Genomic DNA, 13,072 nt, shown 5'->3' on the forward strand with positions numbered 1-13,072 from the left:
TTGCTGTAAGAGAAAAGCTGCAAGAAGGACAGGGGAAGAAGAAGCTGCTGGGGAAGAGAGCTGTAGGGGAAAAAGCCTGAAGTAAAGAAGTTGCTGTGTGAACCCGCCTTGGTGTCCGTGTCATGCTTTTCTCCGCGGGTGGTGAGGACAGCGAAAAGTTCAATCTGTTTTTCATCATTAGACTTTAATTTACCAGAAAGAAAACTAAATTATAATAAATTTTCCTTTATTTCTCAATTAGGAAGTAAATATGGATATGGGCAAAGCATCTATAAATGTTAAGAGTAAGATAGTCAGGCTGCAACAACAAAGACCACCACTAACGACCATCATAGAGACACACAGCCAAGCTGCAGGAGGGAGCCTGGCTGATGCATTGTAGCGCCGACTTCCATGTGTCTGTTATGCACACTGTCATGGGTGGTTTAGAAGCCAGGTCTCCCTAGGAAGTTTGGGATGTGTCCTTGGTGTGTGAGAACAGAGTTGACTCCTTGGAGAATCCTACCATCTGAGCAGACGTAGAAGCCATTCGAATCATTACAAGGTTTATATTTAAGAGTAGAAACGCCGCTCTTATCATGCATTTCCTCGAGGTTACAACTTTAACTCTACATTCCAAACTGGATAGAAGACTTAGAATCAATGGAAACAGGCAGAGCCATGTCCAGGTTAAAGATAAACTAGGTTTTCATCTGAACCAATAAGAAAAATGTATTTTAAAATGTTGAGCCACGTGAGTTTTGGATCTACTTTGAGGATCTCTGGAGTAGCATTTGGAGTACAAATTTATGCACTTTCTATGTTTATATACTTATATTTAACTATCCCTTTACATTTATTTAAAACTATGTGTTACTCTTAAATGTTTCACATATCTTCCATTTTAAGTTTTGGCATAGGATGAAAAGATAAACAAATTTATTTGTGCTGAATGTAACTAAACAAGCTAAGTGTCCATGTCCACACTGCCCACTGCGGTCATGTCCTCAGCATACTGCTACTGACAGTGCTGATGGGAAGAGCAGAAATACACTGATGCACTGGGAAGGAACAATGAGAACACATGGCAGTTCTAACTTTTGCTTAGAAAGACATCAGGCCTGCACGAGGCAAAACTCACTCACTGCCTGCCATACACAGCTTTCCTGGGCGTGGGCAGAGGTGAGGCCTCTGTACCTCTGTGCTTTAGGAGTTTAGTGAGCAACAAAATAGGAGGTTTACAAACGAAGCACCTGTGTGGAGAGCCTACGTGAGCGGATGCTCGTGTGTGTGAATTCATCTTCATGTGTGTGTGTACATGTGAGTGTGCACATGCATAACATGTGGAGGCTAAAGAACAGCCCTGGGTGACATCCCACGGGCGCTGTCTGTCTGCCTTGTGTTTGAGGCAGAGGCTCTTGTCCTGGAACTTGTCTTGCGGGCAAGCACCAGGGGTCCTCTTGTCTTAACTTCCCCAGTGCTGGGATTACAAGAACACATCACCATTTTTGGCTTTTCTGTGGGGCTTCAGTGGAACAACCTCACATCTCCTGAGAGCCAAACACTTAGCAATGGGCCCCCGCCCTAGTGTACTCTAATTTTGAAAGAAGAAATGATCAATTTGTGTAACATTAGAAAAAACAATTATGAAAAGAAAACACAAAGGTTCTCCCCAACTTAGGGCTAACCAAGTGCAAACTGAAACATGAGAGTGATGTGAAATACCCCTGGCAGTACATCTCACTTTACAAGTCTTTCCAATATAAGAGAATGGATAGTAAAAGACAGAAACCTAAACACGGTGTTACTTATGCCAAGAAAAATCTTTATAGGAGAAAGCAAATGAAGATCCCTAGGTAAAAAAATAATAAATTTAACTAAAATATTGAAGTTAAATTTACTAAACTTAGCAAAGCTTCAATCTTTTACAATAACGAACTCAAGATTTTATTTCCTAAGGATTCTCAAGTGTACTAAAAACAATATTGCTGAGATATATTAATATATACCTGGGCCATATAAAGTCTCATCTGCAAATAAAAAAGCTGCTTTAATAAGCCCATAAATATACTAGAAACGACCTCAATCAAAATGAAAAAAGAAAATTAAATAGGCTTCAATATTCCTAAGAGTCCATTTCTTTACCTGGGGCAACATGTATTGAAACCTTTAATAACATTTGGGGTTAGGTCCTGGGTTTGACTCCTATCATTGTGCAAAAAGGGAAAAAAAAATCTGTCACAGTATTGGAATGGATATGATTTAATAGCTACTGAAAGACCGAATTTTCAACTAAAAAAGCCCCAACTTTTTTCTCTATTTCACTCCATTCTAGTAACTATTGCCAGCAGTATCTAGAGGCATAGATCTAGAAGTATCTAGAGGCATAGATCTAGAAGTATCTAGAGGCATAGATCTAGAAGTATCTAGAGGCATAGATCTAGAAGTATCTAGAGGCATAGATCTAGAAGTATCTAGAGGCAGATCTAGAAGTATCTAGAGGCATAGATCTAGAAGTATCTAGAGGCATAGATCTAGAAGTATCTAGAGGCATAGATCTAGAAGTATCTAGAGGCATAGATCTAGAAGTATCTAGAGGCATAGATCTAGAAGTATCTAGAGGCATAGATCTAGAAGTATCTAGAGGCATAGATCTAGAAGTATCTAGAGGCATAGATCTAGAAGTATCTAGAGGCATAGATCTAGAAGTATCTAGAGGCATAGATCTAGAAGTATCTAGAGGCATAGATCTAGAAGTATCTAGAGGCATAGATCTAGAAGTATCTAGAGGCATAGATCTAGAAGTATCTAGAGGCATAGATCTAGAAGTATCTAGAGGCAGATCTAGAAGTATCTAGAGGCATAGATCTAGAAGTATCTAGAGGCATAGATCTAGAAGTATCTAGAGGCATAGATCTAGAGGTATCTAGAGGCATAGATCTAGAAGTATCTAGAGGCATAGATCTAGAAGTATCTAGAGGCATAGATCTAGAAGTATCTAGAGGCATAGATCTAGAAGTATCTAGAGGCAGATCTAGAAGTATCTAGAGGCATAGATCTAGAAGTATCTAGAGGCAGATCTAGAAGTATCTAGAGGCATAGATCTAGAAGTATCTAGAGGCATAGATCTAGAAGTATCTAGAGGCATAGATCTAGAAGTATCTAGAGGCATAGATCTAGAAGTATCTAGAGGCATAGATCTAGAAGTATCTAGAGGCATAGATCTAGAAGTATCTAGAGGCATAGATCTAGAAGTATCTAGAGGCATAGATCTAGAAGTATCTAGAGGCATAGATCTAGAAGTATCTAGAGGCATAGATCTAGAAGTATCTAGAGGCCTAACTAGTATGTATATTTAATGATAAGTTAAAAACACATTTAACACTGGAACTGTAAGAGAGCTAACTGAGCAATCATACAGCTTTGAACAGTCACAAGCAACAAATTAGCACAGGCTGTTTCTTTTCACTTATTAAAGCAGATAAAATTTTAAGACAGGTGATATGCTTCTCACATGGAAATTTAAGTGTTGATAAAAAGATATACCAATATGCCATCTTATTTTTATTTTTAAAAAATCATAATTATTAACGGAAAAAAAAAACTAGATTACCGGAAGTGGGAGATTTGCAGCGATCCTCTGGGACAACAGTCCCTTCGGTGATATCACACAGGCCCGCTGAAAGGGAAACCAAGAGCACATGAGCCCACAGCAGTTTATACAACTGGCCGCCTACTTATAGGGGCACTTTATTAAGAACCACTTGAAAGCAGATTAACAGACTATGGCAGTGATGGACCTTGCAATGGGAACACTCTGGCAATAAAATATATTCAACTAATTCAGCTGTAGCCCGCTGCACTAGGGATGTAGAGACTGGGTATTTGAGTGAGGTCCTCTGTTGTTCTTTAAGGATTCCAGACACAATGCAGGATTTTTCAAATGCCAGGGGTATGCAGACATATGACACGTTCTTTTAAATTTTGCAAGGAAGAAGAAACCCTTAAGCTTGGTGATTTTTTTTTCCCCAAAAATTCTCAAATTAATTTCTAAATAGTTTTCCTCAAGTAATTTTTGACCATATCACTTACACATTTTAAAACAGTTATGAAAATATTTTTTATCTCTTACATTTATATTTCACATTACTTATCCTATACAGTATCCCTCTTTAAAACTATAATATTACATATTAAAACCTCTTAACAAAGACTTTTCTCAACTAGATATGAATTATATAAATTATATATGATCCATACTATAAGTTAGCCTAAATCATTATAAAAAAACTGCAAAGTATTTTATGAGGAGGTAAAGAGGAAGGATTAACTAAAATGTAGGAGTATGAAAAGCCATATGGAGAGCTGTTATATCATAACTGAATAGTAACAATAATAAAGAATGTAAAGGCAGGTCTCCTGAGGAGGGGAATGATGCTACTCCCAGAAGCCAGACTACTAAACAAAAATGCCAGTATCATGTGAGAGGCCTTCCTATGAGCTGCTGGTCTGGAAAGTGCCAGAATCCCATCCCTACCCGAAATAGTACAGGTCATGCTATTCTGAGATGCCTGCCAGAACTAGATGAGAAGACATCGCATACTTCAACTGCACAGAAACCAAGCAGGAATGGAGCTTCCTCCCTGCAGGCTATCATTTGTAGCACTGGAAAGTGCTATGTGGGCTTCTAGGGAACAGTCACCATGAATCTTACACAGCTGCCCTTCTGAGCTACAGGGCTGACCTGCCAGGCACGGTGTGAAACACTGGCAACTCTCATGGGGTTACCGCACAAACAACGTCTAATTGGATTTGCGGTCTACTCTACAGGAGGAAATCCATGCTTGGGACTCTAAAATTAGAGATCAAAACTCTGTGCCTATGTAGAATGTATGTGTCTATGTGCACATGTGGGTTTGTGTTTATGTGGGTCTGTGTGCATATTCATACACACAGGTGTGTGTATGCGTATCTGTGTGTATGTATGAATGTGTGTCTGTGCATACGTATTATCTGTCTGCTCATGTGTGTGCGTGTGTGTGTAATCTATTACTGTTGCTTTGTTAAGTTGATATAGTGCCAAACTGTTTTTTTTTTTCTTAAATTTTATTTACTTAATGTATGAATGCTCTGCTGAGTATACAACTGCATGCCAGAAGAGGGCATCAGATCCCAATACCGATGGTTGTAAGCTACCATGTATTTGCTGGAAATTGAAATCAGGACTTCTGGAAGAGCAGCCAGTGCTCTTAACCCCTGCTCAGCCCGAGACAGAACATCTGTGCTAATTGCACTCAGGCTTAGGGAACAGTGTAGAAGTGTGAGCAGAAAGAATACAGAGCTGAAAGTGAGGGGCCAGTGCTGTCAACTGCTGTCTTCTGAGCATCAGATTGTTGTTGGATCCAGGAACTCACAGGACCTCACACGACTGGGCCCATCAATATCCCATGAGAGGTGTAAAAGGGGATCAGGAGGCCTCACTACTCTTTAGAGTAACAGGCAGCTAGGATTATTGAGATAGAGGGGGCATATGTCTCATTGCTTTAGTATTTTGTTCAAGTAAATAACCTGCCCTGCCCATGTTCATGAAAGGAACTAAATGTACTGGGATAGGCCGATGGATGGAAACACACACACACAAAGACACAAAAATACACACAGATACATAAGACACACAAAAAAGATACTCACAGATACACACACAGAGACATATAAATAGATACACATACATACATAGATACACAAGCACACACATGTACACATATACATGCACACACAGACACACATTACAAACTTACATACATATACACAAAAACATACATGCAAATGTACATGCATGAGCACACACATGCATGCATACACAGAGATCATTAAAATAGGAGGGAGATTACTGGGAAGTTTGGATTAAAGCACATTAAAGTTTCAGAAGAAGTCAGGTGTCAGAACCATGTCTGGGCATGGGAACAGTATCTGCTTTCCTATTATTTAAAAAAATGACAATCTTATAATTGCTATGGATGCTAAGGAACTTTTATGGTTATAAATTTTCAGACAATCTGAGTACCAAATTTCATTTACCAAATGTATTTTATAGGTTAAATTATGTATTATCTATTTTCATTCCTGACTGAGAAACAGTGTTTTTAAAAATCCTCATTATTTAAGAGATCCTGGTTTTAAAAATTCTAGTACTTAAAGTTTTAAGACAATAGGATTAATTTTAGGTTTGTATTTAACCTGGCAAAATACTTGTTCATATACATGAGCCCTTGAGATAGGACTACAATTGAAGACTTCTAAATGGCAGTGATAATCTATAAGCAAAATATACTTAGTCACAAGTATTTACAATAGTAACTTTGGGGATTTTAATCTCTCAGTATTTTTGTTAACACTACATTTTCAATGCACTATCAGTTCTACAGAACCTCAGAAACACTGTATAATAAAGTATTTCAGGGGCTGGAGCGATGCCTTGGTCAGTTCTGTGCCTGCTCCACAAGCATGAACTCAAATCTGAACTCGGATCCCACAACCCATGCCGAAGCCAGGTGGGAGGTACCTGGGATGTAAGGAGGTACCTGATAAGTTGTGGATCTCTGGAGCCTAGACAAATCAAGGAAGTCCAGTTGTTTTGAGGCCACAGTTCCCTAAACCCCTAAAGCAACAAATCATTGAAGAAGAAACTCCATATACACCAATGCACATGTTCATACACACACATACCTAAAATTATCATTTTAAAATAGAAAAGATTAAGAGGCCCAATGGAAAAAAGTGGGCTGATACAACTTAATATGAATGTTAAATACCGTGTTAACAGATGAGATAAAGACAACAAACACCACAGCCCCCTCCTTCCCTCTGCTCCTGCTCAGTATCAGTCTCCTCCAACCCTACATACCTACATGGTAGAGGTACGAATCTATCACTGTGTCTCTTTACTTCCTCTTCCTCCTGTCTGCCTTCCATCCCCTTCACTCGCTACCTGAGTCACACAGCAAGTTGTGGTCAAAGAAGTCACATGTTTGCCAAGAGTGTGGCCATCACCATGTGGGCTGTGCTCAGTGTGCTCGCTCTCTTTTGTACTGCACGACCTTCCTGGGGAGCAACCACAAGATAGGATGCTGAGCTGCAGGAAAACCCTGACAGTAAAATCCACACAAACAACGAAAGTCAGAGCTATAGTTTCTAACCTATCCTGCTACCAAGTGCAAGAGCTACCCTTTAAACAGTGCCCATTTTAGTAAGTTTGTCTTCTCTTTCAAATATCCAAAGAAAAAATGTAATTTGCTATTTAAAATACTTAACAGTGGAATTATGAGTAAACTATCTACCAGAGTGTGTACTCTATACTAGGCATGCCAAGTCATGAAAACTAGCATGGCATTGCTACAATAAAACTTCCTGAAACCTCAGGTGGTGGGTCAGACTTGTTCACAGACAGCAGTTTGCTAAGTCAGGTTATGTCAATCAATCATGAACATTGTCACGTTGAACTAGGGACTTTAAGTCAATGGTGATGGTCTGGTTTGAAAAAATATCACAGAATTCAGCATTAAATACCTATTTCACTTCATGAAACATGCAGTTATCAGATTTAAAAGTAAATGTTGCACATGGGAGAAGGCTTAGCAGATAAAGTACTTGTAAGCCAAGCCTGACAATCTGAGCTCAATTCCCGCCCAGTGCAGGTAATAAGGCAGGAGAGAAACAACTCTATACATTTGTCTAGACTCTCACACTGCATGCTATAAAAACAATAAAAATTCATTTTCTATAACTAATTATGTATATTCATCTATTGGATGTATGCATAAGTGCATGTGGTGCACACACATATAAGTTTGAAGGGCGAATGTTAACATCAGTTGTCTTCCCTCGTTTTGCTCTCCACCTTAGTTTTGGATACAGAGCCTCACTGAATTCATCAACGGCTGCTGGGTTGGATGGTGAACTCAAGGGATATGCCTGCCTTCTTCCTCTGGGTACTGCAGCTATGGACACATGCTACAGCAGCTAGCCTTGCATGGGTACTGGGGATCACAACAGGAAATTTCTTGACAAGTCCACTTGCTAGATCTGTACTTTGCTATAATCTGTCTTTGTGAGCCCCTGCTGGTATCTGCTAACCACCTCCAGTTTAAGACTTTGAGAAAAAAAAATGTCACCACTACTGTTGTTGTTGTTGTTGAGAGAATCATGTGGTGGCAGGATGTTTGCATGCCATGGTACATATGGGGAGGACAGAGGACAGTTCTGTGGAATTGTTCTGTCTTTCTAACTTTCTGTGGGATACAGAGATTAAACACGGGTTTCCAGGTTCCCACAGGGAGCACCTCTAGCTACCTAAGTAGCCCAATCACCTCCATTTTCTTTTTTTTTTTTTTACTAAGTTGTATTTATTTGTTATATTTTATGTGTCTGGGTGTTTGGCTGCATCTATGCCTGTGTATCATTTACATGCAGTGCCTGAGGCAGGTGGCTGTGAGCTGCCATGTGTGTGCTGGGAACTGAGCCCAGATCCTCAAAAAAGCCAGAGTGATCTTAACCACTGAGCCATCCCAGTCCCCCATCTCCATTTTCTTTACACTGGCAGCATCAGCTACACAGCAATTCTTGAGCTACAAGTAATTTGTTTATCAAATTCACTGATTTTTACAAGCTTTCACCTTTATCAATTTAGGCACTTTAAAATTCCCTTCTCTTAACATCCTTTTATGCCACATAATTATCCTTATTTCAGTGAAGTAACTTGGGCTGTAATTTCTGTTAGTTTTTAAATGTCTCAGAAGGAAAAGTCATTGCTAGTATTTAATGGAAAGCCGAGAAATTTCAACTCTCGGTTAAAACCACCCCTTTTTAATTGGGTTCCTAACTCTACCACGTTTTCTTTAAGGGCAAACAGTGCTTTACTTCCTCTTAGTTAGAGGTGTGACTTTGTTACCGTTTGACATTTTGCTTACAGGCATAGGTAACATTTAAATGCGTCTTTTTCTTTCATGTGCATGCATGTGTATATGTGTACGAGGAAGCACTGTGTGCAGTACACACCTGAGGTTGTAAGACAACTTGTGGGAACTCATTCACTTGCTACACTTTTGGGTTCAGACTTGAACCTAGGCCATGAGGCTTGGCAACATGTGTGTTACCTGATAAGCTATCTGCCAACACCCCTTTTACAATCTTGATTCCGAACATATTACACTGAACACACATATTTCTTATAATTTCACTTTTTATTGCTTCAATTACTCTCTGTTCACCTGATCTGAAGTATTAAAGGGTAAATTCTAGAAGTCATTCTAAATTTTAAATTAAGTACTTCCTTCCTTAGGTGTTTTGTTGAAATCTCACTGCACGGACAGGAGTCATCACACCATCCTGATATACATGCTCTTGTCCATTAACCGACTATGCTCAAGTGCTGCAGTGCTCATGGTCAAGGAGTCCATAAAGGTGCAGATGCTAATTTCTTACAAGAGCTGTAAACTGCTTTGATGAACCATGCCGGATCACCAACAGGGGCGGGATGAGTACACAACAGCAAGACATTTAGAAATAGAGTATGTACAGAAATATTAATTGTTTATTTTAGTGCTAGTGATAATCTTGCTATGCCTCATACTAAAGACAAAAAAACAAAATATACAGAAGGTCTGAAATGGGCTCAGATATTCACTTGGGTCTACCATCCCTGTGACAGTTTTACAGTTTTATCTCTAGTAGTAATTCAGCTATAATGTAATAGTTAACATATTCAAACTTCAAATGATAATATTTTATCTCTTAAGCAAACTAATAAATGACCTTAGAGTCTTATTCAAAATAGACTATATCTGCTGATAGAAAATTCAATTCTCCATTCAAACTGACCTTTTAAAAACATTGAAGAACAGTGTAATAGTACCTGTGCTACAGATCAAGAACTTGCTACAAAAAGAAAAAAAAAAAAAAAAACAAAAACAAAATGAGGGAAAGAAGAAAAAATAAAAAGGCAAGCAAGCAGCAAGCAAGCCAGCTAGGTGCCACAGTATATGTCTGTAGACCACTGCTGCTGTGTGTGTGTGTGTGTGTGTGCGCGCGTGTGCGTGTGCATGTGCCACAGCGTATGTCTGTAGACCCACTGCTGTGTGTGTGTGCGCGCATGCCTGTGCATGTGTATGTGCCACAGCATATGTCTGTAGACCCACTGCTGCTGCTGTGTGTGTGTGTGTGCGCGCGTGTGCGTGTGTAGGTGCCTGTATGGGAGAGGTGGTGGTGTAGGCAGGTGTACTTCTTCACTCACTAACTGTTTACTTTTAAGACAGGGTTCTAGCAGGCTAACCCTGAGCTTTTGGAGATCCTCAGGCCTCAGACTCTGACACCCGAAAACTGTGGGCATGTACCCCAACACTAATTCATTAGTACAATAAAAGAATTTTAATACAAATTAATGTACAGTTAATTTTATATGAAAAATAAGTAAGACTTTTTTGGGATTAGAGGCACAAATATTCTCAAGATATGGGAACCATTTAAAAATTATTTTAAAAATTATTAAAAAATATTAAAAATAATTAGCCCTCCTTCCTCTCCCTTCCATAAGGCAGAGCCTCTTCTATCCTGAGGATATGTATATGCCCAGGCCTAAATTTTTAACTTTTATTAAGAAAACTTAATTAATGATGAAGTGAGGCATAATTACAATGGGAAATATTTTAAACTAATAAAAATTTCAAATAGTTCTCACATGCCTAGTGTCTAATTTTTCCGTATAAAATGAAGCAAATAAGAATATAAATGATATTATTGGATTTATGAAATAAAGTAGGAATGTAGTAAAGTTTAAGAAAAAGTTTAATGGTATAATTAGACTTGCTGCTATCCTTAGAAAGTATGGACATCTAATTATCAGCAATTAGGAATATAAACTTCCTAAAGTATAAAGGGGGAATTAATTTTAAGACTAGTACAATTTTTATGTTTGTAAAATCTGATTTTTTTGTTCTCCAGAAAAAACTATCATGAAAATATAGTTTTAATACTTTTTTTAAAAATTTATTTATTTATTTATTTATTTATTTATTTATTTGTTAGTACACCATTGCTGTCCTCTGACACACCAGAAGAGGGCATCAGATCCCATTACAGATGGCTGTGAACCCCCATGTGGTTGCAGGGATTTGAACTCAGGACCTCTGGAAAAGCAGTCAGTGCCTTAACCTCTGAGCCATCTCTCCACCCCCCAATATTCTTGTATAAATATTTTTGCCTTTGCTTTATAAAGAAGTTGGGTTGGGGCATACTGTTTAAATAGTTGTTATGAGATAAATCTAAATAATGGGTTTAGTCTTAGATACAAAGTATTTTAGTAAGTAAAATAAAGAGGCAGCAGTGATTTTACAAAGAACAAAAGTGTCAAGACATAAATGACTTACTTATGACGGAAGAGCGGAGTTTTTTCACAGATTCAGAATACAAGCTAGAAAGGCCGCACATGCAAGGAGTCCCAAGCAGCATACCTCAGTGAGCCATGAGGGGGAGGGAAAGAAACGAGACAGACACTAGATGGCATGGTTGGAACAGAGTTTCTACTGAAGATAACACGACAAAATGATCCGACTTACAGACAAGAAACAAACTCAGAAAAGAAAAGCACAGCCATTAAGCAAAATGATAGAAAAACCTAATATTACCTTTTCTGTTTGTTTGTTTTTTAGATTTCTCATGTATTATAATCTAGGTAGCTATTATTAGCCAAAGTGTACTGAGAGCAACTAAACAATCTCAGAGAGAATTTGTTATGTGTGGGGTGGTGTGTGTGTGTGTGTGTGGTGGTGGTGGTGGTGGTGGTGGTGTGTGTGTGTGAATAAATACTTGTGGTGCTGTATATCAAGCTTTGCAGATGTTGGACAAATATTCTACCCCTCTGACTGCTCTGAATGAATGAGAACTTTAATTCCGCTGAGAATGTTTAGACAGTTCTCCACACAGTGTTCCAGTGCTCACCAGGATTCACTCCACCAGGAGGACTGAACCAAGCCTAAGTAGGCTTCTCCTTAACCTGTAGTCTAGCTGGGAAGGCCCACAGGAAAACTAAGCTCACAGTTCAATTATTGCTGGAGGTCTCATTAGTATACCCCATATGCTACACATATAAAGTTATTTGCTGTATATCATAAAGTGAAAACAGGCAAGGAGTGCAGGATACCTAGGTAGAAATACTTGTACTCTATGCACTGAGAGGTATCAGCATTAAAACCTTTAACATTAACACTAGATACTTAGCAAACACTGAAGAATGCTAGAGATATTTTTTAATCGGTATGTAATCACCTCTATGGCCACACTTTCACACAAGGAGCCATTGCTTTGACTTAAATAGTTAAAAATCAATAAGTGGCTTACAAGAACCAAACAATAAAAGTTAGAAATCTGTTTCTTCTCTGAATAACTGGAAATGTATTCCTAGCATCACGCTCATTCTCTCCGGCCATTAAATCCAACCCTAGATGATTAAGAACAAGAACTAAGATGCACATCTCTCCCTAGATTTGGTTGTTCAGTTCAGGTCACCTGGGCTGCTGCTTTTACCGGAAGCGCTAGCAGACACGTGGGTCACGTGATGCGAGTGCTCCCAGCAGTTAAAGGTCAGTGAGCTTTCCTTTTCTGTTTACCTCCTGAAGGCTGTCGAGATTTCCGGGGCGAGCGAGGTTCTCTCCGATAAGGATCATTTGAGCCGTAAAGTTCGATGGTGCTGAGGTTGAGCAGTACTGCTTTCTGGAGGTAGTCAACCATGGCGATGCCGTTACAGTTGCCGAAAACCACCCTGGCAACAGGAAAAGCAAACAAGTTATTACGAGGAAATGTGAACTATCAAGCTGAAGAAAATAGGGGAATGGGTTTTTCAGAAAAATATTTATTCATTTACTCTGCGTGTGTTATGTGGAGCTCACATATGGAGGTTAGAGAATGACCCTTGGGAGTTGGGTCTTTCCTTCCACCTTGGAATCTGGGGATTTGCCTCAGTTGCCTGAGACTAAAGACAAGTGTAGGCACGGGAAAACAGAATGCATGGCCCTTCTCAAGGAACTGATCACATGTCTATAGA

At 39.0% G+C, this 13,072-nt stretch overlaps 1 protein-coding gene across 5 annotated transcripts in view; it reads right to left on the reverse strand.

Annotated features, from left to right (window-relative positions):
• Stxbp5 (syntaxin binding protein 5) overlaps positions 1–13,072 on the reverse strand; it is a 145,789-nt gene that overhangs the window by 28,127 nt on the left and 104,590 nt on the right. For all 5 annotated transcript variants that reach the window (XM_029483001.2, XM_021173980.3, XM_085842627.1 and 2 more), the window contains 2 exons: positions 12,639–12,790; positions 3,593–3,658 (listed from right to left, as the gene is read on the reverse strand). In XM_029483001.2, the coding sequence (XP_029338861.1) occupies positions 3,593–3,658; positions 12,639–12,790 (218 nt within the window). The remainder of the gene's footprint in view (positions 1–3,592; positions 3,659–12,638; positions 12,791–13,072) is intronic.

Source organism: Mus caroli, unplaced genomic scaffold (genome assembly GCF_978045245.1).
Source record: "Mus caroli unplaced genomic scaffold, Mus_caroli_1 scaffold_9, whole genome shotgun sequence".
Taxonomy (NCBI): Eukaryota; Metazoa; Chordata; class Mammalia; order Rodentia; family Muridae; genus Mus; species Mus caroli.